Source organism: Martes martes (assembly GCF_963455335.1).
Source record: "Martes martes genome assembly, chromosome: 12".
In the NCBI taxonomy this organism is placed as follows: domain Eukaryota; kingdom Metazoa; phylum Chordata; class Mammalia; order Carnivora; family Mustelidae; genus Martes; species Martes martes.
The window spans coordinates 12,453,234-12,480,951 of record NC_137900.1 but is presented as its reverse complement, the minus strand read 5'-3'; the positions used below and the strand labels follow the sequence as shown (position 1 = coordinate 12,480,951).

At 41.7% G+C, this 27,718-nt stretch overlaps 1 protein-coding gene and 1 pseudogene across 22 annotated transcripts in view; one reads left to right on the top strand and one right to left on the bottom strand.

Annotated features, from left to right (window-relative positions):
• Nucleotides 1–20,810, bottom strand: part of LOC308352939 (proline-rich protein 3-like) — a 265,599-nt pseudogene extending 244,789 nt beyond the window's left edge. The window contains exons 1-2 of the transcript in view: nt 20,755–20,810; nt 19,031–19,175 (exon numbers count right to left, since the gene is read on the bottom strand). The product of the transcript in view is annotated as a proline-rich protein 3-like (transcript). The remainder of the gene's footprint in view (nt 1–19,030; nt 19,176–20,754) is intronic.
• TRPM3 (transient receptor potential cation channel subfamily M member 3) overlaps nt 1–27,718 on the top strand; it is a gene marked incomplete at its 5' end in the record, with an annotated part of 786,868 nt that overhangs the window by 268,203 nt on the left and 490,947 nt on the right. For 15 of the 21 annotated variants that reach the window (XM_080819687.1, XM_080819685.1, XM_080819684.1 and 12 more), the window contains one exon: nt 21,465–21,641. The exons of the other annotated variants lie outside the window; for them this stretch is intronic. In XM_080819687.1, coding sequence (XP_080675813.1) covers nt 21,465–21,641 — 177 coding nt within the window. Of the gene's footprint in view, nt 1–21,464; nt 21,642–27,718 lie in introns of those variants that run through there. 21 annotated transcript variants of the gene reach the window in all.

The window sequence follows — 27,718 nt, the reverse complement described above, 5'->3', positions numbered from 1 at the left end:
TTATCAGTGAAAAGTAAATTTGGGGAGGTTACCTTTGTTAAAGTGACTGTGCTCAAAATAGCTTGGTTGCTGGTTTTTGATAACCTTTCAATAGTAAAATTTAAACATTAGATCTCATCTCAGGTTAAATTCTATATATTCTATGGATTATAGAATTAATAATATCAATAATTATTATGTAATAATTATATATAATGGTAATTTAATATATAATTATAATGTATAGAATACTAGAAATTATAATTTCTATAGATATAGAATATATAAATATAAATATATTTCTATAAATATAGAAATTATAATGTGTAGAATACTAGAAATGTCCTAAGCACTACAGTGCTTTAAACATACTAGGTAGATACCCAATATGTGCTTGCTGGAGCTGCCGCTGCTGAAACTTCTTGGCCCACCATGTTTTTGATGTTGCGAATTTGATATCAACGTTAAAATGTCAGTATAAACTACTCAACTATTTAGACGTCTAAGTAGTTTAAGAATTGCAGACAGGGATACCTGTTTGGCCCAAGCTACTATAGTTAACTTCTGTATGGTCTGTTTCCTTAATGAAATGACTTAAGAGATGGTTTGGCGAAGGGTAGATTTCGACAGAAGAACCGCAGGCTTATCTAACAGCGACGATCAGGTAGATGGAGATGGACTACAAGGTAGAGATAGAGAGGATGTGGGAGTTTAATAGGGAGATGGGACTTGATGTGACCATTCCTGTAACGAAAGCAGATCGTACAGCAGAGCTTGGGAGTCAGAGAAGCTGTTCACAGATGATGTGACGGTTGAGCTAGTCCAGAGGATGGTCTTCCTGGTAGATATGGGGGAAAGGGGCACTGACCGTGGTGTAGCAAGCTGTCAGGGGACCCTCCCCTCCCCCACCGTACCACCCATATCGTTCAGCATACTTCACTGGATCTCCTCCCATCTGCATCTCTTTGCTCGAGAACATCCTCCAGCAGCTGGAGCCCTGTGTGGCAGGATGGACGTGTCATGAGCAGCATCCCCCCACCCTCCACTCGCAGTAGCCCTCAGCCAGTGACTGACAGGAGTTGGTGTACAAATCCCATGGTTCCTTCAGCCTTCAGATGGGATCACTCTGGTCCCAAAGCTTCTGGTGATAGAAGCTCCAGGTGCTCATTGCGGTGACTTAGGAACATCCTCATTGTCTTTCTCCGACCATCCTCAATTCTTCCTTTCCTTCTATTCGCTGGGCTAGCTACCAAACGAACTGCTTGCACTCACATTCTCATTGCACGGTTTGGGGGAAGAACCCAACCTCAAGCATTTCAGAACAAGTGGCCACCACGTGCAGAGGCATTTTGGAAATACGCCCTGTCAAGAAATGACCCAGCTCAAGCCCCTGTCTTGAGAAAGTGGCAACAGGAGGTCCAGAGAGACTGAGGCCTATGCAGAGTCACAAACAGAGGAGAGAATATTCTACCCTCTGGACTCCAAACTTCGTGTTCTTGACTTGAGCATTCTCAGCATTTAAAAATTTTTACTATAGCAGAAGTAAAGATGAAGACCTCCCCTCCTCTTTAGTGGTGATAAAACCCTTCCTGATCAGAGATCACACACTGTTGTTTTTGATGACATCTTTCATATGCCAGGAGCATGGTTATAGTACAGGCCAAGAGAATAGAATTCCAGGACAGTCAAAACACAAAATGTTTAGTAACATGACATTATAGGTGCTATGGTGGAAAAAAAAAACATCATTTCATGGGAAATCAAAAGGTCATTCCAAAGTATTTGGGGTTTTGTAGGACAGCGACTATCCGAATTACAAACGTGAGTGAAAGTGGCATGTAAAAAATGTTATCAACCTGTGAAATGTAATAAGTTTATTGTAAGTGGTAGTAATACTGTTAATTCCATTGCTTGAGGCCTCAGAGATAGACTTCAAACATTGTCATGTTTTGCTACAGATCCAGACAATCATATGAACATGTAACCTCATTAACTCAGAATATTTCTAGGTTTGTGTTTGAAAAGCCCCTATCACTTAATAAATCATGAATGCAGAAAAGGCATAACTTACAACAAAAAGATGAATTAAGAAAGATATACTTTGAAATTATCAGTAAAAAAAAAAAAGAATCAGAATCGGAAGTCAAAGGACAGTTATAGCCATCCCCAAATTAAAAACTAAACGTTCATGACTTGTTACAGTCTTTTTGAACATTAAAATCCATCTTGTGTATGAATTTCAGTATTTTTGTGTATTTATATTAAAAGTTCAAAATATTTATAAGTTGTGCCAGGATATTGGAATCTCATTCAAGTAGATGCTAGTTAGAAAGATCTCTGAAGTCAAATGCATATGAAAATACTTCCAGGAACATGCCAACACTCTAACCGTCTTAGTTTTTTGTAGAAATTTTAATTTCATATGTTAAGTTAAATATCATGTTCAATATACTGGATTGTGGTTCTTGTCAGTGCAAAAAGGTAAAACTAGGATATGCATAATCACAATATTTTAACACAAATGGACACATGACAAGTGGACATCGGGGGTTTTATCTGCCTACTTTTGAGGCTAGACACTAATTAAATTTGAACGATATAGTCCACCTCAAGCACACACCCTGCGAACCCCTCAGATTTCCCCAGGCAGAGCCAGCTGCATTATTCCTCTGCTAAAATCATAGCTTGTTTGTTTGCATTGTGCTCATCGCTGTGATATATTTATGTGGCATATTAATAGTGTTTTTCCCTATAAGTACACTTATGACTCAACTGTTAGGCACTAGTCCTGTTTATCTCTCCCCTTGCTACTTTTATCTCACGGCCAGGCACCTAGAAGCTCAGCTCATGTTTGGGTGGGTGGATGGATGGATTAACTGTTAATTTAGGGCAATCATTGAGCAAGGTTATATGCCTCTTGGCCTGAAAGGTACCATGACATTAAACTCTTCCCAGACATTATTCTAGGATGGGGTAAAGGACCAAACGTGGCAAGATGTCAGGATGCCGTATTAAGGATGCGGGGCAGAGTGTAGAGCAGATACTGAAAACAGCGCAGACAAAGTACTTGGGTTGCAAGCGTGTCTCCGCCACTTCCTGCCTACGTGTCTTGGGGGAGGTTAGCTTTTCTCCCCTTCAGTCTCTTCATCCGTAATTTGCTCCCTAGGGCTGCTTATACTGAAGCATCGAGCCGCAGGTAATAGAAACCCTCTTAAATAATAAAGGGGTCTAGTTATCTCGTGTAACTAGAAATCTTGGAGATAACAGATTCCCCGTGAACTCAGCAGCCCAGGACACAAGGCTGCTGGGCTACCACCTCTGCCTGCCTTTTGGCCTCTCACTCGGGGTTTCCAGATGATTGCTGCAGCCCCGGACATCCCCTCCTCAAATGAAAGCATCCCGCAGGAACAGGTGGGGGGGACAGTAAGTGGCTTTGTGAAGGGGCTGCCAGATTATTGGGTAGCTTTCTCATTTTCCCAAAAGGGAAGTCTTTTCCCCATGTCCCACATGCTTTCTTTTCCCTTTTTGACCATAACTGATGGGAAGGGAAGCTTAGACAACAAGCCTCTGATTCTTGGTTTTTCTAGCAGAAGGACAAGTAAGAAAGAGGTTGTGAATGGCTGTTGGGGCGCCAGCCAAGAGTCTGTGTTGCTGTCATTACAAGGATTATTCCTGCTTCACACCATGCCTGGTGCAGATTTTATATATATATATATATATATATATATATATATATATATATATTTTTTTTTTTTTTTTTTAAAGGGTTTATTTATTTTTTTATGGGAGGTAGAGAGAGACACTGAGACAACACAGTGATGGTTGGGGAGGGAGAGAGGCAATCTCAAGCAGAGTCTACAAGGAGCACAGAGCCCAACATGGGGCTCAATCCCAGAGCCCTGAGATCATGACCTGAGCTGAAACTAACGAGTCAGATGCTTAACCGACTGTGCCACCCAGGCGCCCCCAACCCAGGATGTCAAATCCTTAATATTCAGTATTACTGTTATTACTGTGACTATCCCAGACTGCACTTAAGAGAAATATTCCAATATAAGTTATCATTTTTCATGGTAAAATAGGCTACTTCTTACCACTTAAATTTTTTTTCATAAATTATTTACAAACTCAGACACTGTTATTATCCTTTATGTATCATCTCAATTCTTGCCTTTTCTTTAATCCAACCCCCACTCTGTTTTTATGAAGATTCCCAGGCAAGAGTTCATACCTGTTTTCAGGACTGAAATATAAACAGTGGTTTTTCTAAAATACCAGTTAAGATGAGTGGAAGTTTTTGTTTTAATTATTTTAAATATATCCTTAGGATTTAAAGTGAATTTTACTTCAGAGTTTCACGACTTATACAAATTTTCATGGCAGAAAACCTCTTGGGATAATACCTCGCCACATGACCATTTCTACATGGCCTGTTCAGCTAATGAGAGAAATTCTGATATGCTGTTGTCAACAATTTATTCTTGGAGGACGTCCCTTGTTTCAGTCACAGCATGTGTTGTGGTGAGAGCGGACAGCATTTGGGGAAGATAAAATAGCATGTATTCAGGGAATTAAGTAAGAACCCCAAGGAGGTAAACAAAATGCAAATCTGCAAAGGAGAGAAAAAAAGCTTGAAAGTAGTAAAATCTGTGAGAGATCCCTTTGAACATACTAATCATTAGACTTTCTGTTATACAAGTTATATGCTAGTGTTAAGTTGCCAAGCCAGGAGCCATTGGGAACAGTATTGTTCATGTTTGTAAGTGGAAAGACAAATCACATTTAAAAAAAATTTTTTTTTTAAGATTTTAATTATTTGAGGAAGAGAAAGAGTGTGCACAGGTGCGCATTGGGGGAGGGGTAGAGGGAGAGAGAGAATCTTGAGCAGACTCCCCGCTGAGCGTGAAGCCCAAGGTGGGGTTCAGTCTCAGGACCCGAGATCACAACCTGAGCTGCAACAGAGTCAGCTGTTCAGTCGACTGAGCCACCTAGGTGCCCCTAAAAGTCAATTTTTGTGTTGCAGCAAGCAGAAATGTACATGACTTTGAAGTATAGGTCATTAATATACTGAAGGGATCAGAGGGTAAATTAGAGAAAAGAAAGACTCTAACCAGAGAAATCAGAAGAATTCTACCTAATAAATAGTTGAAATATTAGGGGAAATGGAACCATAACCCAGACCTATTATTGTTTCCTTATTATAATCTGTTTCATTTTTTAGAAGAGCTTTATTGAGATACAGTTTACGTACAATAAAATTTCACTAATTTGAAGTATACCATTCAGTGGCGGGTTCTATTATTTTTAAGTAAACAGAAAACAAAGAACGGATAGAAAATGCTGATTTTGAATTAGAAACTCCTGTGAATACTGAAAAACCTTTTGGATAACATTTCTTTTTCATTTAAAACCTGAAAGCATATTAAAAATAATATTTATGTTCTGCTGTGGGGTCTGTGCCCTGAGTTTGAGCGTTCTTCATCCTTGGTATTCATGCAGAACCCACCAGGAAATAGAAAAGCCCCACATGCCTGGGAGCAAATAAAAATGCAGAGGGAAGGCTGGGTAGAGAAAGATGCTAAGGAGACCTTTGATGTGGAACCAGGTGTGTGAGTTTGAGAATGGAGGTTTTGTTGGCATGTTTCCTTTCGGGTTTTTCTTGATTCCTAATACAGTAGTCATCTGTGCCTCCCCTCCTTCCCCTTCCTGCCCGCCCCCCCCTGCTGTCCCCTTACCCATGATTTTGCTTTTTGTGGTTTCAGTTACTGTGGCTTGTGGTCAGCTGCTGTCTGGAGGCAGAAAAATCCTCTTTCCAGCATAGTGTCAGAAGGTCAGCAGTCGTCTGGTGTGATGTCACAGTGCCCATGTCATTCCCCTCACTTCGTCTTATCACGTAGGCATTTTGTCATCTAGTATCACAAGAAGGATGGGTAGAGTACGTAAGCTGTTTTGAGAGGGACCACATTCATACAGTGTTTATTTCCGTATATTGTTATAACTGTTCTACTTTACTAGTGTTAATCTCTTACTGTGGCTAATTTATACATTTCATTTTATCATCGGTGTGTAGGTATAGGAGCAAACCTAGTAGGTGGGGTTCGGTACAGTCCACAATTTCAGGCATCCATAGAGGGTCTTGGAACATACCTCCCACAGATAAGGGGGGGAATTAGTTCCTCTTTTCGAAGTTCCGTAGTCTATTTCTACTTGAAGAAGTTACTTAAACATGTATTTAAGCTACTTAATAGAAAAATGTTTCTTTCCTAAAAGTAATTGTTGAAAAGTATCATCTAAGCCTGAACCTTTTGGACATTTTGCAGAACTCTTGAATCTTTTGCATATGAGACCTTTAGTGATCTATTAAAATAAACTGGTGAGGATTACAGCTCAAAGTCCTGTGCTATTCCATGTGGGAAATTAAAGAGAAATATGGGAAGAACATTTTTTTTTTCAAGAAGAAAAAAGATTAAAATAATTAGAATTGCTCAGCCATTTTTACCTGTTTATTGACACCGTTGCTAAATATATTGTCTAGAATCCTACTGATGAAACTTCAAAATCAGTTATCATTTCTTCATGTTAGTTATGTTCAGATGAACTTGTCTTAAGTATTTACTAAAGTATTTAAGATAATCTGTTTGCGTGATATTTATTAGACTATTAGATTTTTATTTGATGTTCTTGGTACAGGAGAGAAGCTACCTCAAACATAATAGATTTTTGTCTTAGTCTTAAACCACGAAAATGGTGACACTTAATCTTTATTTCTTTGGAGTAATATCCTTTTTTTGTGTCTTCTGTGTGAATTTCAATACTTTCATATTAGTTTTAAGGAATAGTCACAACATAAACAATTTTGCATTAGTAAACACATGCTTGGAGCATTATGTTGGTCTCAACTCTAAGAAAATTTTAGTGTTGAGTCTAGCGGTTAAAGAAAATTTTGTTGTCAACCACAAAAAAAAAAAAAAAAAAAAAGCATTACTATTTGTTTTCCTTCCTGTAGTCATCCCCCACAATGACCCCTTGGCTACACATGCCCCACTGTGATCCATTGTCTACACTGAAAACACTTACTCCCAGGATTTAGAACGTTAGGACCGCCCCCCCCCCATCCCTTTTAATGGTACAAGTGAAACCATCACCTTCTACCGGCCTATTCTTTTGTCATACAAGACTACTTCCTGTCTTCGAAAGGTACCATGGGCCCTCTTCCTTCCTTGCCTTTACCAGGGCTGTTGTATCTGGAATTCCTTTCTCTGGCTAGACTGACAAAAATCCTGTGCTCCCAGTAGTAGTTTAGAAATGACATGTCTTCTGTGCTCGGTACTGTGAGATCGCCCACAGGTACGTCCCTCTCCTGTACTCTTTTTAGCATTTTGGGCATCTCCTGATCTAGACCTAGATTAAGGAGCAAAAACCAGGAGCCCCTATCTGGTCCCTGTTGTACAATGGACGTTTGAATGTTGTTGGCATACCATACTACTACTAGAAGTGTCCTAAGGAGGATGAGAACACATTTATTAGAACGTCTCTCGAGGACACTAAGGTATAGGGTTGGGAAGGTTGGGAAGGACTGACTGAAAAGTCATTAGGGTTAAAGAGTAAAAATCCCCAGGAAGTAGGTTCCAATCCTAGCTCCAAGCTACCTTCTCAGGTGGATGAGTCTGGGTACCTGTGACGCTTGTGTTTTACTAGATGGGGTGTCCATATTTGGTGTCAGAGTTAAGTGACTTAGGGCAGTAGAGAAGAGGCTGGGCCTAGCAATCTTTAATTATTCCCCACACAACTCTCAGCCACTCCTCCAAATAAAGGATTAACCCTTCTTGATCCAGTAGCTAAAGAATTTGTGTTTTTACTGTGTCTAGGAGGCTCTCTGTCCAGTCTTGCTTTTCGTCTGGCATTTACTGCTGTGTGAACGTCTCATTTTCTCAAGTAATGAGCTTATGTGTTCCATCATTGCGTGGGTTATATTCTAATCTCTTTTATCCTCAGAAACTGGTGTAGTGCTGGACACATAGCAGAGAGTCAGAAGGAATTGGTTGGATTAGCCAATATGTCCAATTAGTGCAGTCAGTGTTGATTAAATCACTTTTAAACATTTTCTTCATAAATGTGCAAAAATTTTAAATTCGTGATCAGTTTGTAAGTATGGCATCAAACAAGTTTGAGGCCTAGCTAATACTGGGTTTTTTGTTTGTTTGTTTGTTTGTTTTTTGCCTGATGATAACCATACGCTGAGGTGTATCAAGTCCAGATGTTTCACGGCATAAACTCCTGAAGGATGCAGAAGTCTCCGTTTATATCTCTGATTGTATTCCATGTAGCTCTAGAGATGAATTTAGCCTCTTAGGTTGTCCTGTAATAGGTAAATATTCGGAAATGGTAAATATTAGGTAAATATCTGTGGTAAATATTAGGCAGAATTCATTTCTTATTCTTAATAGATAATGCTAGAAATGCTTTATTTGTACTACCCTGAAAATGGATGGAAACGATCTAGGAAGGCGTAAGTCTTAAAATCTGAAATGTTAGCTCTGGAACGAGCTCACCAGAGCATCAACATCACTGTTCCTTTATACCATCCTCCCGAGGCCCAGAGGAGTGAGGGGCCCTGATGAAGTCCACACTGCTGCTCGGTGTGACACAGGGAGAAGAATCCAGCTCCTTCGGCCTCCATATGACTCCCGTTCTGTGTAATCATGTCTCTGTGTCTTCTGCTTGGCACTCTTCTCTCTGCACTACCCCCTCAGTGAACTAGAGATAACAGACGGCGGGTTTTTGGAAAGAGGGGAACCAGGGAGGTGAAGGGTGGCTGAGAATTTGCTGTCCGGTGTCTGGACGGGCTGCCGACAGAAGATGACCTTCTGAGTCCAAAAATAAGTTTTGATTCCAGACGAATGCTTGAGGAGTCACTCGTGTCACTCAGGGGTGCTGAAGGTCCTCCTAATAATTCCAGGATGTTGGGGTTTAGGTAAGTGATGCTCTTGGAAGGTATATTTATGATGTGTTCCTTTTGTTGACATACTCTTGTCTGTTTGCTTCTTGCCTGTGTTTACTGGTGTGAGGGTTTAGTGCATTTTCACATTGGATTTTCCCCCAACTGGTTTGGAGCCAGGTTGACAGCTCGAAGAAACAGAAGTTCTCTCTTTTCTGGCTACCAGTCCAGAGAGCTCAGTTCAAGGTGTTGGCTCAGATCTTCCATGAGTCTCTAGTGGTTTAGATTCCTCTGTTCAGTGGCTGGCCAGTGAGATAGCATGCGGTTCACTCATCGCTGCTTCCTGCATGTCCTGTGGTAGACATCACTGCCACGTTGAACGCCACAGGATTGCATCAATCAGAGACTGAGATGACCGAGATTCCAAGGCAGTTGTGTTCTTTACTCTGTGGAGAGAGTGTTTGTGGGAAAGAAGAAGCCCTTAATAATATTTGAAAATATGAAGCAACAGGCCTCATTTAGAACAGATTGTAGATGGTATCATGGAACAGAAGATCCCTGTCTTCACAGTTGCTGTTTAAGGAATTTTATCACACCATTTGGATGGGACTATAACAAAAAGAGTAATAGAGAATTGCAGTTTGGTTAAGTATCAGCAAGGAAATTTTAGTCAAAATATTTAAAATATAACGAAAGAGAGGGAGAGAAATGGAGATTGGCACACACACAAGCACACACTTTCGTAGGTAATAGGCAAACTAAAGAGGTCCTGAAGGAAGGAGAACAGAGCAAAGATGGTGTTGAGAGCTCTCACTGACCACAGAACAGCTGTGAGAATATATAAATGGGTGTTAATCTGAGTGTGGGTTGGCAATGGCCTTCCTTCAGCATAGCAACCATACTGGGAGATGCAAAGGAAATCATTGCTAGGTTAGAATGTATACATGTTAAAAATTTCTCGGTTAGAATGTATACATGTTAAAAATTTCTTCTAACTAACAAAATAAAGAGCCAAGTGGAAAACTGTAAAAACAATAGCAACTCCTAAGACAATGAATCAATACCCTTAATATAAAAGAGCAGTTATGAATTCATAAGAAAAGTAAAAAGCTAATACAAGAAGAAGGGACTCTCTAGAAGAATGACAAATGACCACCAGAAGAATGGAGCTTTATAAGTTACCAAATCAGTGCACAATGTTTCTTTTCCTGTGATCAGCTTGGTCAAAAGTTAATTTAAATTAATGATATGACGAGTTTTCTCAATGGTTCAGTGATAGGGACTATTATTTTATGTATTGCTGAGGGGCATATAAAATGGTACATTTCTGGACTGCAATTTGGAAGTACCTCTCAAGAGCTGGAAAAAATATTCCTGACTTATGAGCCAATTATCCTTCGTCCTAAGTTGTATCTTAAGGAAAATAATCAAGAGATGCGCACAAAAGTGTATGATCAAATATGTTCATAGTAGCATTATTTGTAATAATAAAAATGGAGGCAGGCTGCTTATCCTGCAGTGAGCAACACATAGAATTCTATATAATCAGAATATTCAATAACATGGGGATTATTTCATGATATCATAATGTTATTAAGCTATAGGTAAAGCACGATTCCTAAAATACCTGATGGAATTTCGTATAATCTCATTGATGGTTACATATGAGTAATGGAATTAAAGGTAATTTTTATTTCTTTATATGTGTATAACTTTTTAAATTTTCTATATTGAAAACTTCTTTCACAATCAGAAAAAGACACACAGTAGACATTTTCCCTAGCTTTCTTACATACACAGAATCCACAGATTTTGACTATATAGTTTGATAAATTGCAGCAATTACATTACATTTGAGTAATTGCCATTGCTTTCAAGGTAGAAAGCATTTTCATCACCCTTAAAAGTTCCTCACGACCCTCTGCAGTCAGTTGCATCCCCCCAAATAATTCCTGACAACAACGGCTTTGCTTTCTGCCACTGTTGTTCTGTCTTCTCTAGAATTTCCATATGATTTTTTTTAAAGATTTATTTATTTATTTATTTATTTATTTGACAGGCAGAGAGGCAGGCAGAGAGAGAGGAGGAAGCAGGCTCCCTGCTGAGCAGAGAGCCCAACACTTGATCCCAGGACCCTGAGATCATGACCTGAGCTGAAGGCAGAGGCTTTAACCCACTGAGCCACCCAGGCGCCCCTTCAGTATGATTTTTAAGAGAGATCTATGCTGTTGTATATGCTGTGTCTTGTTCTAAAGAATATATTCTGCAAGAATATTCATTGTGTGGTTTTGTTCCAAAAATTAACCTTGGGATGAAGAGGCAGGCCGTGGGCATAGTGGAAAGAATAATGTTACTGAGTCTGGAGACCTTAGGTAAGTCATTACCTTTTCTGATTCGTAGTTTGCTCATCTGTAAAGTGAGGCTAATAGTAACATGATCCTTACCCTTGCTTCAGCATCATTATGTGTAACAAATAAGAATATGCTTGTTGAACCACTTTGTGAGGCATGAGCATCAATTTCTAGTTTTATTGTCGTTATGAGTCTAATTAAGATTGTGGATATGCGGGTCGGTCTTCCTTTCCTTGAAAAGGAGGCTTGTCTTCGCAATTCCTGACGTTAGGTTAAGCCCTCAATGAATTGCTATCATGGAGATTGTTGAGAAATGAGCCAGGTGTTTTAGAATGTTTTACTACGAGAGGTAATTGATAGAATTCTCTAGCATGTTATTTCCAGACCCAAGTTCTGATATCCATACTTCTTACTTCTTTGGCTTTCTTTTCCAAATCTGTCTGTGTTGAGAGCATCGTCTCTACTAGTGGGTTAGAGTCCACGAACACCCTCCTCCTTTTGTGAATCTTTCGTTATCTAATAAGCAATTCTTAGACTTTTCAAGGCAATACAGTTAAGATTTGGGGGAACGACAAGGCCCTGAAAAACCAGAAAGTGTTCAAACCAAGCTGCAGGTAAGTGCTAGACACTAGGAAGTAGCTCTAGATGACATGAAAGAAAGGATGCAACAAACATGTCTGGGTCATTCATGCCTCATTTATTTATTCATTATTCGTTCAACCAACCGAATTTTGGTTGTGTTTCCGTCGTGTTCTAGATACCCCGTAGACCTGAGAATTGCCTTAGTGGAAATTACATTAACATAGGAGATGAAGACCAAAAATCAACCAACCAACCAATTAAATAGTTACAAACTCTGATAAGTAAGAAGAATTTAAACAAGAGTTGCAACAGGGGTGCCCTAACTCCGTAGGGAGTACTGGTTGGTTTTATTTATGAGAGTGACTTGCTAGGTTCTAATCCTGGATGTTTTCATAAACAGAACTGATCATTCTCACATCTGTTGCCAGTGGTTTATTTGTAAAGAATTTAATTAAAATGCAAGGAAAAAATACGTTAAAGCTTTCTTTACCTATTATTTCCTAAAACAATAATTTATCAAGATTTTCCCTTTGGGATAATGTCAGGTATTATGGGACAGCATAGTCTTCCCTTTATTAATCTGTCCACTTTCTTACTGGGGGAGGCTCCCCGCCTGGGGTTCCCAATGCAGTGAGCCACATACCCTGTGTCAACACATGTATCCTTTAGGCTCCTGTGGCTGGCTTTGGCTGGATTTTAAAAAATAGCAGTCAGAATTTGATTTATTAGCCAATTGAGGAGATATTTTAAATCAAATTCTTTGGCACCTTCATTTTCTAACACAGCAGCTTCAGGTCAGTAGTAGAGTTTGATGATATATTTTTCCCTCCCCACATGTTTTGCATATTTCATGTAAGTATCATGTAACCTTGAAGAATCATCCTAATGTTTTATATGGTTACACAGATACCTTTGGTATTTACTTACCATGATAGTTATCAGGTTTTCTGGCCAAGTGCATCTTCTGTGTGATTGCAACCTCCTGTTGCCCTCGTAAATATTTGAGAATATCGTCTTTCAGTCATGAAGAATGATAGGTCCTGGTTTTATTAGTTATCTAACCAAAGTATCTGAAATTAAGTTGCCTTAAAAGTAGATTTTATTTTTCATTTGTATATTCTAAGTCAGTGTAAGTATTATCAAGAGTTTATATTTGAATTAAAACCATGGCTCTGAAACAGTGGGAACTTGGGCAAATATTTAAACTTTCTGTGTCTCTGTTTCCTCATCTAGAAAATGCAGGTGGGTATAAAATAGGATAGTCATGAGAATTACATGAGTTCGTATGTATAAAGAATTTAACTCATATTTGCAAGAATCATGTGAATCCTTCAGGAACATTCATTTTTCCACTTAATAAATACCATGTCCCAGGCACTTGTTTTATATACTGGTATATTAAATGAGGAAGGATAAATCTTTGTCTCAGCGAGTGGCCTGAGCTTCTGGCCCAGGGTGGGCTGCCCCAGCCAGATGGAAGTGGAGAGTAGGAGAGTGTGGAAACCCAGAGCCACTGGGGAGACCTTTGGTACTTCTGTGCTCTGCGGGATTTGGATGTTAAGGTTGGATCCATTGAGTTGCTTTTCCTCTTTTCGAAGTATATTAGTGATCAAACACTACCTTGCTTTTGGAATGCCGCAGGATACCTTTTTTTTTTTTTTTTTTAATTGGCAGCAGCACATGGTAGTGGATAAGGGAGTTTATAGAATCAGATACACACAAGGTACAAAATTGTAGACCTGGATTCAAGTCCATTTATCAGCTGCGTGACCTGCAAGTTTCTTAACCTCTTGGAGTCTGTGGTTCCCTGAGACTATTACCTCGTTCTATTACCCAATCTAAGAATACGAAGATCGTCATGCTCCAAAAGTTGTCTGCAAACAAAATAGGTTTGCTGTGGGAATCAAAAGAACTATGCCTTTACAAGGGTTTGCACAGGGGTGCCTGGGTGGCTCAGTGGGTTAAAACCTCTGCCTTCGGCTTGGGTCATGGTCCTGGGGTCCTGGGACGGAGCCCCACATCAGGCTCTCTGCTCAGCGGGGAGCCTGTTTCGTCCTCTCTCTCTGCCTGCTTCTCTGCCTGCTTGTGATCTCCAGCTGTCAAATAAATAAAATATTAAAAAAAAAAGGGTTTACACATTTTAGCACATGCTATACGCTCACAGTTACTAATCATCATCTTACATTGTATAATTAGCCATTGTATTGCTTTTAAGAGAAAGATTCATGAAGGTTATTTGAACTGGCTGGTGTTGTAACATGGATTCAAACCCAGTTCTTCCTGGTTTCAGAATCTGTGCTGTTTGCATTGATGTCATGCCGCCTCATGAGAGAAACAAAAGAAAAGCTGGACAACCTCTCCGAAAAACTAAAGTCATGTAATTCCTGCCACGACTCTGAGTCAAAAGAAAAATGAAAGGCTCACAGTTGTTAAAAATGATATTGGAGTAAACATTAACAGTCATATATTTTATGGAAAGATGATCAAAATAGATGGCAAGTATGGTTTCTGTTAGCTTTCTTCGGTAATATCCTCTACCATGCACAGCTACCAAGCTGAGGTTTTGCCAAATCCCAGCAGGTCTCAGTTTGCCAGGTGAGCAGACCTCAGGGTTCAACCCAGTGCTAGCCATTCATGTCCGAAACCCACATGCAGAGAGGGATGTGTGGCTGGGGCAGGCTCTTGGCTCTTGGGGATGGAAGTCAGATAGTGTCTGAGAAAGACATATGTGAGGCTTGAGTTTGAACTTTTGTCTTGAGCAACATTGACCAGAAGATCTGATTTACACTGCCGTCCCGTGAGTAATGAAACGCTGAGCTTCCTTCCGATTCACACGATTTATTCAAATAGTAATTGAAGCCTCAAGGCTTAAATTCCCTTTCCCAAAGGTATTCATTCATGAGTTCCTCACCAAGTTGGTCAGATTCTTGGTTTCATAATGGAAAATTATCTAAAATATCTTTATTCTGTGTGCTTGTGTATATATATTCATGTGCACATGTGTGTGTCTGTGTATGTGTGAAAGAGAGAGAGAGAGATCGAGGTCTAGGCTCACAGTAGAGAACATCTACACTAAGGAATAGCATTGCAGATATTAGAAGAAGGCATATATTAAGTGGTTTAGAAATGCATCTTTCAAATTCTTATATTTTTAACAAGCCTCTATGGACTCATTAAAATTTTAGAATCATACAAACAACTATCCCCTTTGTAAATGGAAATTTTAGATTTTCAAAGCTTGAATGAGGATGTATTTTAGCTTTTGGCCTTTGAATATTTGCTATACATTGTGTGTGTGTGTGTGTGTGTGTGTGTGTGTGTGTGTGTGTGTGTAGGTGTGTGTAGGCTTTCTGTTTTTGCTGAGACAGAAGCTGCTTATATCCCTTAGGGTTTTCCAGAGTGAAACATTTTTATATTAAAGTTTTGTACTCTACTAATGGAATGTATGATCCCCTCAGCTGCAGCGAGGAGAGCCGGAAGCAAAGCCCCACGTGCTTTTCCTCTTTCCTGTTCTTTGCTGCTTATCTTCTTCCTGGAGGAAGCAAAGGAGGGCATGAAGATGTGTTTTGCTTTGCTTTTCCTAGAGCAGTAGCTTGGGGAAAGACAGTAGAGGACTTCATATTGGTAGTTTCAGTTGCTAATATTTTTTGAAGTTTTTTGAACCATGTACCAGTTTTTCTTCAAGGGCTCTGTGCGTATTAACTAATCAGCTTCACAGTATTCCTCTGACATGGGGGTATAATTATCCTCAGTCTGCAGATGAAGACACTAAAGCATGGTGATGTAAAGAAATTTCTCAAAGCCACATGTACATGGTAAAGGGCGTTCAAACCCAGGCCATTGGATGTATGGCTTGGGCTATTATGGGCTATGCCAGTGATGTCAATGAAAGAAATAACAATCATCATGGGGCACCTGGGTGGTTCAATGGGTTAAGCCTCTACTTTCGGCTCAGGTCATGATCTCAGGGTCCTGGGATCGGGCCCCGCATTGGGCTCTCTGCTCAGCAGGGAGCCTGCTTCCCCCTCTCTCTCTGCCTGCCTCTCTGCCTGCTTGTGATCTCTGTCTGTCAAATAAATAAATAAAATCTTAAAAAAAAAAAGAAAGAACAATTATCATCCTAACCATAACTCCATTTAAATGTATGTTTACCCTCTAAGCATTGTGCTAATCGTTTTTTATCTTCACAAAGACCTTGAGGGAGAAACTATCACAGACCCCATTTTATCATGTGGAAACCAAGGCTGAGTGGTTGTGTCACTGGCCCAGATCCCCACTGCCAGGGAGGGTGGGGACTTGAGTTTGAAATGAGTCTGACTTCAAAGTGGGCAGGTAAGGATACAGAGGAGGAAGTACAGTGGTCCAGTCTCTACCCATGTCTTTTTTTTTTTTTTTAATATTTTATTTATTTGACAGGTGAAGATCACAAGTAGGCAGAGAGGCAGGCGGGGGGGGGGCGGCTCCCCACTGAGCAGAGAGCCTGATGTGGGGCTCGATCCCAGAACCCTGAGATCATGACCTGAGCCGAAGGCAGAGGCTTAACCCACTGAGCCACCCAGGCCCCCTCTACCCATGTCTTGATACGAGCATAGGCTTCTCCTTAGCCAGGGCTCACCACAACCTCCCTGACCAGTCAGGATTGTAAAAGTAAATTACACACAACATTGCCGGCGTCGGATATCACGGAGGCCACTTTGCAACAGAGGATCTGTTTGGCACACTCACACGGGAGGTTGAGGAAGAAAACGTGTGTGTCTGTGGGTGTATCTGCTGTGACTTAAGGTTCTCAAAAGGACCTTTATGAAAAGTAATTGAAGGCATTTAAGAGGATTAGACACTATGATATTGAAAGTACCTTTATGATGTAATACAGATGATTACCCAAGAGGGTTTTTCCAGAAGTGCACTGCATCACGTGGAGAAGGGGAAGTGCATGCCAGAGATGGCCGGGGTGGAGAGGAGGTTTCAGGGAAGCTTGTTGTCGGCCTCTCCACTTGGAGAGCCATTCTCTGGAAGAGAGACTTGCTTTGGGAGTTACAGGGGGAGACTTTGTGTCAGCTAGAGCCAACCAGCGACAGAATGGACTGCTTCAGAGGCTCCCCTGCTCCCCTGGGGGTCACCTGCGGAAGGCGGCCAGCAGGGAGGGAATGGGGGAGAGCTCTCGGTACTGCAGGAAACAGAGAAGGAAACTATTCTGGTTCTGAGATCTTGTCATTTTACATAAAATAAATGCCATCGAAGCTATAAATGCGGGTCATTTATTTTAATAGATTTTAGTGTACTTCAGAAACTATTACCTATAAAAGATGCCAAGCAGAAAAATACCTTCAGTAGAAAAAAAGTTATTTCATCTATTGGAAGAAGATACACTTGGAAGTAAGTTAAGGACTCTCGAGTGTCATCGGAATCTATAAAGAGATTTGCTATTTTGGAAAATACTGTAGAAGCATCTAGAAATTCCTAACAATATTATAGCAGTATTTAAATGTAGTTAAAGAGAAGAAATGGGAAAAGCATTTTTTTAATAAGACTGTTAAATTACCGGAGTTCACAACATGAATGATTTTTCTGATAAAAATGGGGAACTATGAAATGTAACAAAGGTAAAAGCTGAGGTCAGTCACAAAGCAAGCAGGAAGTTAGTATCAGGGTCTCAGAATATTGTGGCAAACGGAGTTATCTACAAAGGCTTGAGCATTGGGCTTGTTCCTACATTTCCCTTGGATGCTTACATGCCATTTTTTGCACTTACGTACTTTACGTTCACTGTTAGAGCCTGAAAATAGCTGCTCAATTAATGTCCGGATAACTATGAATTTCATTGTTACACTGTGAAAAATTATGTTGGAGTTTTTGTTTTTGCTTTGGTTTTCTTGAGCATGAGGTAGAGGAGGCTTTGGAACACTGAACTGCCCAGGTCCTTTCCTTTCTGTTGTCTTAGGTTTTCATGGGCCAGGCCCTTTTATATTTAAAGGGGGTAAAGGAACACAGGGTGCAAAGTGGTACCTTGGGGGTTCCGTGAGTGTGTTTCTTTAAAGAGAAGGAACTTGCTTTTCAAAAGGAAGGGAAGCAGAACATCTATACCATGGCTCATTGTCAGCCACGAGACAGCTCAAATCTTATCATGATTCTTAAATTTAGTATCATTTACATAGGAAATAAAATGCAAAGACGATCACTCGGAAGTGGGCTTATATAGCATGAAAGAAAATTAGTCTGCGCAAAGGCGGAGTTCAGAGTGCAGAGATCGGCTGTGTGTTGGGCTTGCTGTTTGTTAGGATCCTGAAAGCTAATGTGGTCACGTCAGGTCTTTAAGCCTGCTAGAATTTCTTCTGTAGATTTGTAAACACCCACGTTCATAAAACTGGTAAAGAAGCATTTTGGATGGCTAACATCCAGGTCTGGACTTGCTGCTCTCAGCTCTTCCCTCATTAGACTTCTCTCCCTGCCCTGGGAGAAGGTATCATTCCGGGTGAAAATTTCATTTCTTGAAGGGGGCGGGGTCCTGAGAACCCGGCTCGAGACGTTTTGACAGCCGACCATTCCGGCACAAACTACTCCAATGATGGAAGAAAACCCTCCTCTCTTGCACTGCCTTCCCTCTTTGATCTGTACCTCTCTTGGAGTGTCATCTCCAAAGCAATTCTCCAGAGCTTCTGTGTTTCTCTCTAATTGCCATTAGAGAGAGCCGAGAATCCTCCTCCTTCGCTCTTCTGCAGGGTTCCTGACTATTCTCTTTGACTAAAGTTACTCACTAAAAATTAAAGGGGCTCTGAGGATCAAAGGCTGTGTGTTTTCAGGATGGTGCCGCCACTTTTGTGGGGGTCCTTTAACAGTGTGAACAGTGAGGGGCAGGAGGAGAGGCAACTACATGTTTCGGCATTTTCTTGGGGTAGACTTCTCCCAAGTACAAGGGAGCCTCACCATGTGGCGTTTTATTAAGCCTGTGGCCTTCATGAAAGGCCACGTCTTGCATTCTGCCGAATGCCACCCTGCAGTATAGCGTGAGGAAACCCATACTGACCTCACAGGCTCCCACCTTCCTCTTTCCCCCATTTATGAAATGCATGGCAACTGCAAAGAAACATCCAGGTTTAATCTGCCTTCTCAGCTTCATTATCTGGTCCTAGATGTGCATACAGTGGTGCATACTTAATGGACGTGATTAGCAGGCTCCTACTTCAACATCAACACAAGCTTCCTTAGAAGGCGGGTCGTGGTGGTGGAAGGGACTCAGTCTGGGCCGGCACTGTTCTGGGTGCTTGGCTGACAGGAGCTCATTCAGTCCTCGCAATAACCTTAGGTGTGCGGTTTCATTTGTATCTCTGTTTACGGAGGAAGATAAAGCCCAGCATAGGTGAGTAGATTGCCCAAGGTCATGGTCAGAATTAGAACGGGAACCACACAGCCTGATTCCAGCGTTCAGTTGCTTACTACTGCGTCAGCGTCACACCAAAGAAATGATCTGGAAGAAATGTGGAGCATTTCTTCTTCAAGGGCTTTTAGCTCAGCAATTAGATGGTTGAATCACCAGAAAACTGAGCCCCAGGCCTTAATGCTGGGTCCCCATGATTATGGAAGAAAGACGAAAGAGAACACTTGTCTTTGGAGTGCGATAGACTAGTTTTGATCTAAATTCTGGTTTTACTAGTTACGTGTTTTAGGCCTGTTAGTAATTTCTCAAGTCCTCAGTTGCTTAATCTTTGAAGTGGGCCACATGACCACAGCATCTACTCGGTAGGGTGCTGTTGACAGGAACTTTGGTAATGGGTTCAGAATGCCGACCACAATACATGATCACTCATCTTTTGTGGAAATAGAATCGACAAAATGAACCAGCTGGGGGTGGGGGATCTATTAAAGTGAAATTGTTGAGTAGAAGATACTCAGACGCTGAATTTTCAACAAGGCAAGTCAGTGGTCTGGATTCCACCAATAGATGAGGTTTTCTGCAAGTGTCCTTAGCTTGTAAGGGAGATAGCATTGTAATGCAGTGTGTCAGGTGCTAATTACTCCGCAGGGAAAATTCAAGTTGTCCCCAAATCTGAATTACAGCAGGGTCCCAGTGTGTCACATCTGCTCTCCCCTCTCCTGATTCTGCTTCAGAATGCATAAACTGTGGGGCTAGGATTTACTAATCTCCTTGAGGTCCTTAGAAATGCAAAATCAGTGTAGCCATGGGGAGGGACTTAGGAAAAATCAGGAAGATGGTAATGCTATAAAGATGTGGGGATCCTCGGGGCACCTGGGTGGCTCAGTGGGTTGAGCCTTTGCCTTCGGCTCAGGTCATGATCCCAGGATCCTGGGGAGCCTGCTCCCCCCCCCCCCCCCCCCCCGCCTACCTCTCTGCCTGCTTGTGATCTCGCTCTGTGTCAAATAAATAAATAAAATCTTTTTAAAAAAAATGTGGGGATTCTCCTGGCCAGTCAAGGGTCAACTGCACCCCCAGAGTCTGATGCCGGGGGTGGGGGGTTGGTGGGGGAGGCGGGAGCAGGAGGTCCTGCTGGGTTGTGACATGAACTTCCTCTTGACAATGCCAGAACTTCACTTCAAGTGAAATTATCCAATTTCTACCTCCAGGTGGAAAGTTCTCCTTTATTCTCTCTTTTGCCACAGGAGCCAGAATCATGCTAACTCAGCCTCTCTCTCTCTCTCTCTTTCTCTCTCTCTCACTCTTAAAGCCGTCCTTAGAAAATGAGGGGGGTGGGTAACCCCACATGAGGAAACTCATCTTTTATGTAAAGCCTCCTGTGTGGCACATTGAGGGTTAAAATTTCATTGCAGAGAAAGAGTATCAAGTGGCTTTCCAGGAAGATATAAGCCCCAGTTTAGAAACTGCCGTTTCTGAAAGGTAAGCCCAATGTACATTAGTTTGCACTGCTTTCTAAGAAAGGAATAACTTGCCGCTCCCTGTGGCCGGGGTTGGTTTGCTTCTCTCTGACAGTCTGCCTGTCCGTCATCGATACAATGTATATATCAGGGCGAGGACCTTCTGTCACAGTTAATGAAAATCCCGGAACACGACAGAGATCCCTTTTACTATAGATCCATTTTACAACAGCTCTCCATTTCTTCAGTCACATAAATCAAAAGGCGAGTGTTTATCTTATCATTCGGAGGCATCCCTTCTCCCTCTGGGTCCTAGCCCCTCCCCTTGTGCCAGTTTCCAGCCCCTCAAAGATGCTTTGTGCAAGAAAGTGCAAGTTGCTCGTTCTGGCTTTATTGATTTTCCCTCTTGCTCTCCTCCTGGCTCCCCCCCAAAGCAAGCGAGAGCAGAGCAAATGGCCCGGGTTCTCCCCCAGTGCCTGACTTGCGTTCACTGGGAGGAGAGCCGGAGAGGGAGCGCGCATTCGGAGCGGGCTGCTCTCACTGCGACCACAGGCTGGTTCGTGCAGGCTGTCCTTCTCCTTCAAAACCGTGCATCCCCTCCCCGAAGCAGCAGGCAGTGTGCCTCCATTCAGCCACATTTGGTATGCATGAGCACGGCTGCAGGGAGAGGGGAGGTGGCTTTCTTAAGAAGGTTCCGTGGCTCAGGCAACGCCACTTGACTAGTCTCCCAAGTTCCAGCAAGCCTCTGCCCTGATGGAATTTGCAGGTGTGGAGATGACCATGGGATGCCAAGGCCGTGGGGGACCGTTTGTTTTCTAGGCATTGCTCAGGGTTGCAGTTTTTGGTTCTCCCGGTGGAATTTGGAAGGGGTCATGAATCAGACTGATGCTCCTCGTCCCCTAAACTGGACCATCCGGAAGCTGTGCCACGCAGCCTTTCTCCCATCTGTCAGACTTCTGAAGGTACTGTAACTTGCTGCTTTGAATGGCTCTAATTGTGCTTTTCAGGTCTAAATACCCAACTTCGCACTTGGGCTGGGACACACCTTTTGGGGAGCACAAACGCTTATGGTATTGGCTCCATTGCCCGAGGCTGGAGAGAGGCTCTCAGCGGTCCATCACCCGCCCCCACCCCATGGTGTCAGGGAGGAGAGATGGTCTGAGCCACATTTGAGAATGAGAGTATGATGGCAGAGAATGGGCTGCCTGAGTGCTCTTCCCCTTCAGCCCCCCGCCCTAAACATCCCTGAAATAGAATTAATTAACTTCTTTGGGAGGGTGGGAACCAGAGTGGGAGTGAAATCTCTTACTCCTGGGTGTTTGGCTCTTCGTTGTGGTTTTTTTTCCACCCCCCTCCCTGGGGAAGCCCTTCGACCCACTTTCCCTTTAAATGGAACCTGAGAGAACAAAGGATTCTCCTCACTATTTTAAAAGCCCGGTGTCCTTAGGTGGTCGCTCAGGTAAAGACAAAGAATAAATCTCATCAGATTGTGACTTCTTCGGTGTCCTTGTTTTTAGAAAGGTGTGATAATTTTAGTCTCCTACGTGAAGCCCGTGGTGGGAAAGTGTTGTTAAATATATGTTGAACGTAATCCTTGAGCTCCTGCTCTGAGTTACACAAAAGAATGGGACTACACCTGGGCTCAGAATTGTCACCTTGCGTTTGCAGCACTCCTCTCTCTGGAGGCCAGTATGTTAAAGATCCGGGAAAAGTCCCCACAACTGCATAATAATTCACCTTCATCATCTGCCATATAGGGAAGAAAAATCACATGAAATTTAAAAGGTGCAGAAAACAAGTATTTTTCCCTAGAAGAGAGAATGTACTGACACTTATTTGGGAAAAGTATGTATCTCTGGAAGTCCCACATCCACGTGAAGTTAAAAAGGCAAAGTTCCTTATTCTCTTTTCCATATTAATATAATACCGTGATTTAATGACCACTCGATATTGAGCCTAATTGACCACAATGGAGGATTAAGGGATTAGTCCTAAATAAATGACACTTGCAGCATTTTTTTTCTTTTTCCTTTTTTTTTTCTTTCTTTCTTTTTTTCTTTTTTCTTTGTTAAGGCTGTGGTTTGGTTGGGTCAAGCTAGATATGGACAGTTAGTTCTGTGCAGCTAAGTGGCTCACAAGAGAGCATTACCCACTGTGTGAGTTTTCTTTATCTTGTTCAGCAAAAACCCCATGTTAACTTTGACAAAGGCTGCCCCATGTCCTGTTCAAACCCCCATCATAATGTTGTCATGGCGATGGTTTGCTTCCCTAAGAGAGTATTGAGGAGGAAAAGCCAATTTGGGAATAAGGAGTGGGAGAGAAGCGTCCTTGGATGTAAGTGTTTTCGCTGTATAGGAACAACATGTGTGATAGGGCAGGAGAGAGAATGAGACCAGGGAAGGAGACGAATGAATGTAATTTTTCCTCCAGAATCACTATGGAATCAAGGGTCTGGGGCAAAGGATGTCTTGGCAAATCCAACAAGGACTGAGAAAATTGACTCTAGCAGTCCCATGTGTGATGAGAAACATTTTTCACTTGAAGCCATTCATTGGCCCTACCCCCCAAATAATGCTTTTTAACTTACATAATGACCTTCTTAACAGGCATGTGCAAAATAGCACTCTCAATATATTATTCATTAATACTCTAGTTTTTTTTTAATGGAAAACTTTATTCGTCGTTTCATAGTCACAAAATCAGCAGAGAAGTATGTATTTGAGGTAGATTACTTATTTTGAGAACAGCTGTTGTCTTTTTTAATGGAAACCACCGTTGATGCTCTCTACCAGCAGGCATTGTCAATGTTATACCGATACAATGTACACCGATTGGTGTACAGTTGGCTCCTACCATGCTTTTTTAACATGGACTTTATAACAATTCATCTAATAAAGTGTACTGATGAGTGTCCTTCCGAGTCTCTTAATACATGAAAGACAGGATGTGTGTTACTAGAGAAGTTCCTTTGCAAATGACATCTGTATTTTTGAAAGATCGTACCTATCCTAGGAAACTTCAGATAGTGAACATATTTCAAACTCTTTAAAAAAAGAAAGTGACACCAGATTCTTCCAGCAATACTTAACAAGAAAGGAAAGCTTCTTTGGTTTATTCAGTTTTACATCACCAACGTTCTGGATGTGGATTTTGTATAATTTTGTGCCCCTTTGGATTGCTGCTGTCTTATCTGCTTTGCTAGTCCCTATGTATTCTTGCCCTGCTTTCATATTTCAATTTATATATAAATTAGAAGTTCCTGAGTAATCCTTTGCATCTTTTGGTCTGTGTTCTTCCTGGTTTAGTTAATAAATTAAATATTTAGTAACTGAGATTCTTAACAGTTCTTTCCCATTTCCCTCCCTCCCTTCCCAGTCTCCTATGCTCCCTCCCCCACACTATTGCCACCATGGTAATTTAGTGGATGCGTTCTCTGGGCATCCCAGAGTCTATGAAATCATAAGCTAACAAACCCAATTCTCCTATTCAACAGGTAATTTTTGGTCCCCTTCCAAGCATTTTTCTGATGTAATATATTTTTTTCCAGTGCTCTGACTTGTCAGTAACACAGCAGAGGATGTGATGGTATGGCCAGATTTGGCTAACCTCTGATCACTCACCATTTCTCACAGACTGGGCTCAAGCCACCTTCCCTCCCCGCCCTCTCCTTGAGAATGTATATGTTCCTTTGCTAACTTACTTCAGTACCGTGTTAATATTTAGAAATGGCTTTATAATCCTATTTTCTCTATTTCCTATTTCCTAATAGAAACAGGATACAAAGGGATTAGAAGGGGAAGGCTGGCATCTGAAGCATGAATTAAACTCAATGAATGAATGTTGGAATATACTTATTATTCCTTCTGAAAACATCTCATTTGTTGCTTTGTCCATCTCAGAGCAAATTTTGAACATGCCAACCAACTCACATTTTGAATTTGAGATTGCACTTGGAAATAACATTTGAAAATGAATTTTTGGACAGGCTCGTGGTGATGATAGCCAAAAGACAGAGGCTGTTTTCAAACGGATACATTTCAAATGGGACCCTGTCCAAACTATTTCTCTTCAGTTGTCCGTTGCTTCATTCTTGTGTTTTAAGATATCATCTTGCTAATCACGAGAAGTCAAGTTAATTTCAGTGACAGAATGTTCTTAGCATATTTCATATTCATTATTAGGTCTGCCTCTGCTTTTGTTTTATTTGGGAGATTTTTATTTTGGTGACTTAACGATGAATTTGAAGATTAATTTTAGGGCAGAGAGCTTTGTTTGTATTGACATCTCAGTGGACTTATTGAAGAGAAGGCTTCTGAAAATGGATTGCACTAGGGGAAAGGGAAGCTCTGTACTTCGAACAGATTTTAGATACAAACATTTAAGTCAGTTTGTCCATCAAGACCAAGACCAAGACCTATCATTTTAGGATGTTCAGAGTTTTATACTGAGAAGGAATCTGCTTTCGTACTTGGAGCAATGTCAAAATAGATTAAAGAAATTATATTCTGGAGGGTTAGACCTAAACACTGGATCCTAATTGTGTTTGTTCCTAACCACCTGTGTGACCTTGGATAACTTACTTAACCTCTCTGTAACTTGGTGCCCTCTTCTTAAATGAAAGGTTAGGTCTTGACTTGGATCCAGTGCTAAAATTCCACGTGGTAAAGGCTACCATCTTCTGTGGGTATGAAAGGACATACTCTCTTAGTTCGACTGGATTGGATATTCAAATAGAAGAGGACTAGAACATTCAGCAGCTTTTAAAAGCATAGAGGGCCGTAGCTGCTAAGCTAAGATGTTTGACAATTATCCTGAAAACTATGGAGTACCATCAAAGGGACATTAGCAGACTTCCAGATTGAGGCGTTAAATAGATTGTTCCGGCTGTACTGTCAGGAATGGGTAGAAGATGGTAGGATCAAAAGCTTAGAGGTCAAATTGGAGACCCAGAAAATTGATGAGGATGTGAGCTAAGGCAGTAGGAATGGAGGTAACATAAACAGGGCTTAACTCTTGATTCATTGTGGCAAAGGGAGGGATTGAGGCTAAATTCTGAGTTTTGATTTTTGTGCCTCGTTGGCTGCAGGTCCCCCTGTCTGAGAAGAAAAGTCTTGAGAAGGAAGGACAGACCTTCTCATTTTGTGGTTCCTCTTTGTTGAGTTAGAAAGGGGATGTCAGTTCTTCTAGTGGGATTGAGAAAAGAAATAACCCCACGTCATTGAGGAATATGAGCCCCAGTGACTACTTGATCACCGAACTCTTCTGAGTGAATGATATATAATCAGGAATATCTCTTCTAATATATGTTTTAGATTGTATGCATAGTAAACTGCTAATTTTTTGGAATCCAGTCAAAAGGCTCATGTTTCTCTCTCTTCTCCTTTCTTTCATAGTATTAGCCAAAGGATTAATGAGAGTGAACTGGGTCACAAAAAGGAAGTAATTGAGAGTAGTGATCCAGGTAGGCTACCAGATGAACATAAATTCTGCTCGATTACTGAGGTTTTCTACATCTGTAATTCCTTGTAATAGTAACCAGTGTCCATCATGCTGTCCCTGAAGCATAATGAGATCCTTACAACAAGATGAATTGAGTCTGTCTTCTGTAGTTGATGCCAGGCATTCCAGAAATTGACTTCCCTTTGATGGTCTCGAACTTGTAGGAAACAATTAGATTGAGATTCATTTCTTTTTTTTTTTTATTTAAAAAAATTTTTTCTTTTTTAAGATTTTATTTATTTATTTATTTGACAGACAGAAATCACAAGGAGGCAGAGAGGCAGGCAGAGAGAGAGGAGGAAGCAGGCTCCCCTGCCGAGCAGAGAGCCTGTTGCGGGGCTCGATCTCAGGACCCTGAGATCATGACCTGAGCTGAAAGCAGAGGCTTTAACCCATTGAGCCACCCAGGTGCCCCTAGATTGAGATTCATTTCAATGTGTGTTTTAAATTTAACGCTTCCAAGGTCTCCTTTTCACATCTGAAATCCTGAATTTTTAATGGCACATAGAGGAATCTCAGTAAACCAGTCTATTTTTGCTTAGCCAGGACGAGGCACTCCTGAGCCACCTGCTAGTGAGCAGCAGTTACGTTTCCAGCACAGGACAGAAAACACGCACCTGTGCTATCTAGACACGTCGGTGAGCCGTGGCGAGCAAGGCCAGGGAGTGTCTGAGGGGTCCGGTCCACTAAGTGCCTTCAAGATGAGACACTTGAAGAATCAGCTGCTTTTAGGCCAACACAGTGGGTTGTCAGGGAAAATGTTAAGGGCTACTAATAAAGAAACTTCCGGGTTTTCATCTCAGCAAGCCAGCCTCATATTCCCTTTAAGAAAATGAGAGAAAGAAGAGAAAAAAGAAAAGAAAATGTGCTCAAACTGAAACCCGGGAGAGAGAGAGAAAGAGAGAGAGAGAGTCGGTCTGGTGTGTTTCAGATGGTGGCTTGATTCAGGCTGCCGAGCACTCACCATGTGACTTGCCTTTTTTGTGAAATGTTCCTCGGGCAGCCTGACGGAAATTCCTGAGGCAACAAGAAACCCTCCTGTCTCTCCGGAGAGCTCTGTCTTCTGGGGCCGTCGCCTACGGAAAAAAGGCTGAAAGTTGTGGTCGCTGGGGAAAGAGGGAGGATGTGGCTGGGAGTCTGAGTCCGGGGCCACCTGGCTCCGGGATGACTTGTGGAGTCCCAGGAATACGGGGCAAGGTCTGTCTCCAGGGAGAGGGCTCTGCCTTGCTTGTAGACCGGACTTCCGGCAGCTCAAGAGAGCACTGCCTCTCCAAGTGGATTTTCCCTCATCTTGTTGGTGTAACCTCAGCTGGCTCCTGGCTCGTCTGCAGAGGGCTAGATCGTATCCTTTCTCCCTATTACTGACACGGAAAGGAGTTTTGACAGCTCTGGCTGACAAAGGAAAAAAAAAGTATTCAGTAAATGTTTATTGAAGAGTAAAGAAACAGTGCTAGTGTGTGGAATCCTGGGGATGCTTAGGAATCCCCTGGAGAGCTGGGAGCAAACACCCAAGTCCATCAACCCCCCGCCCCCCCCCCCC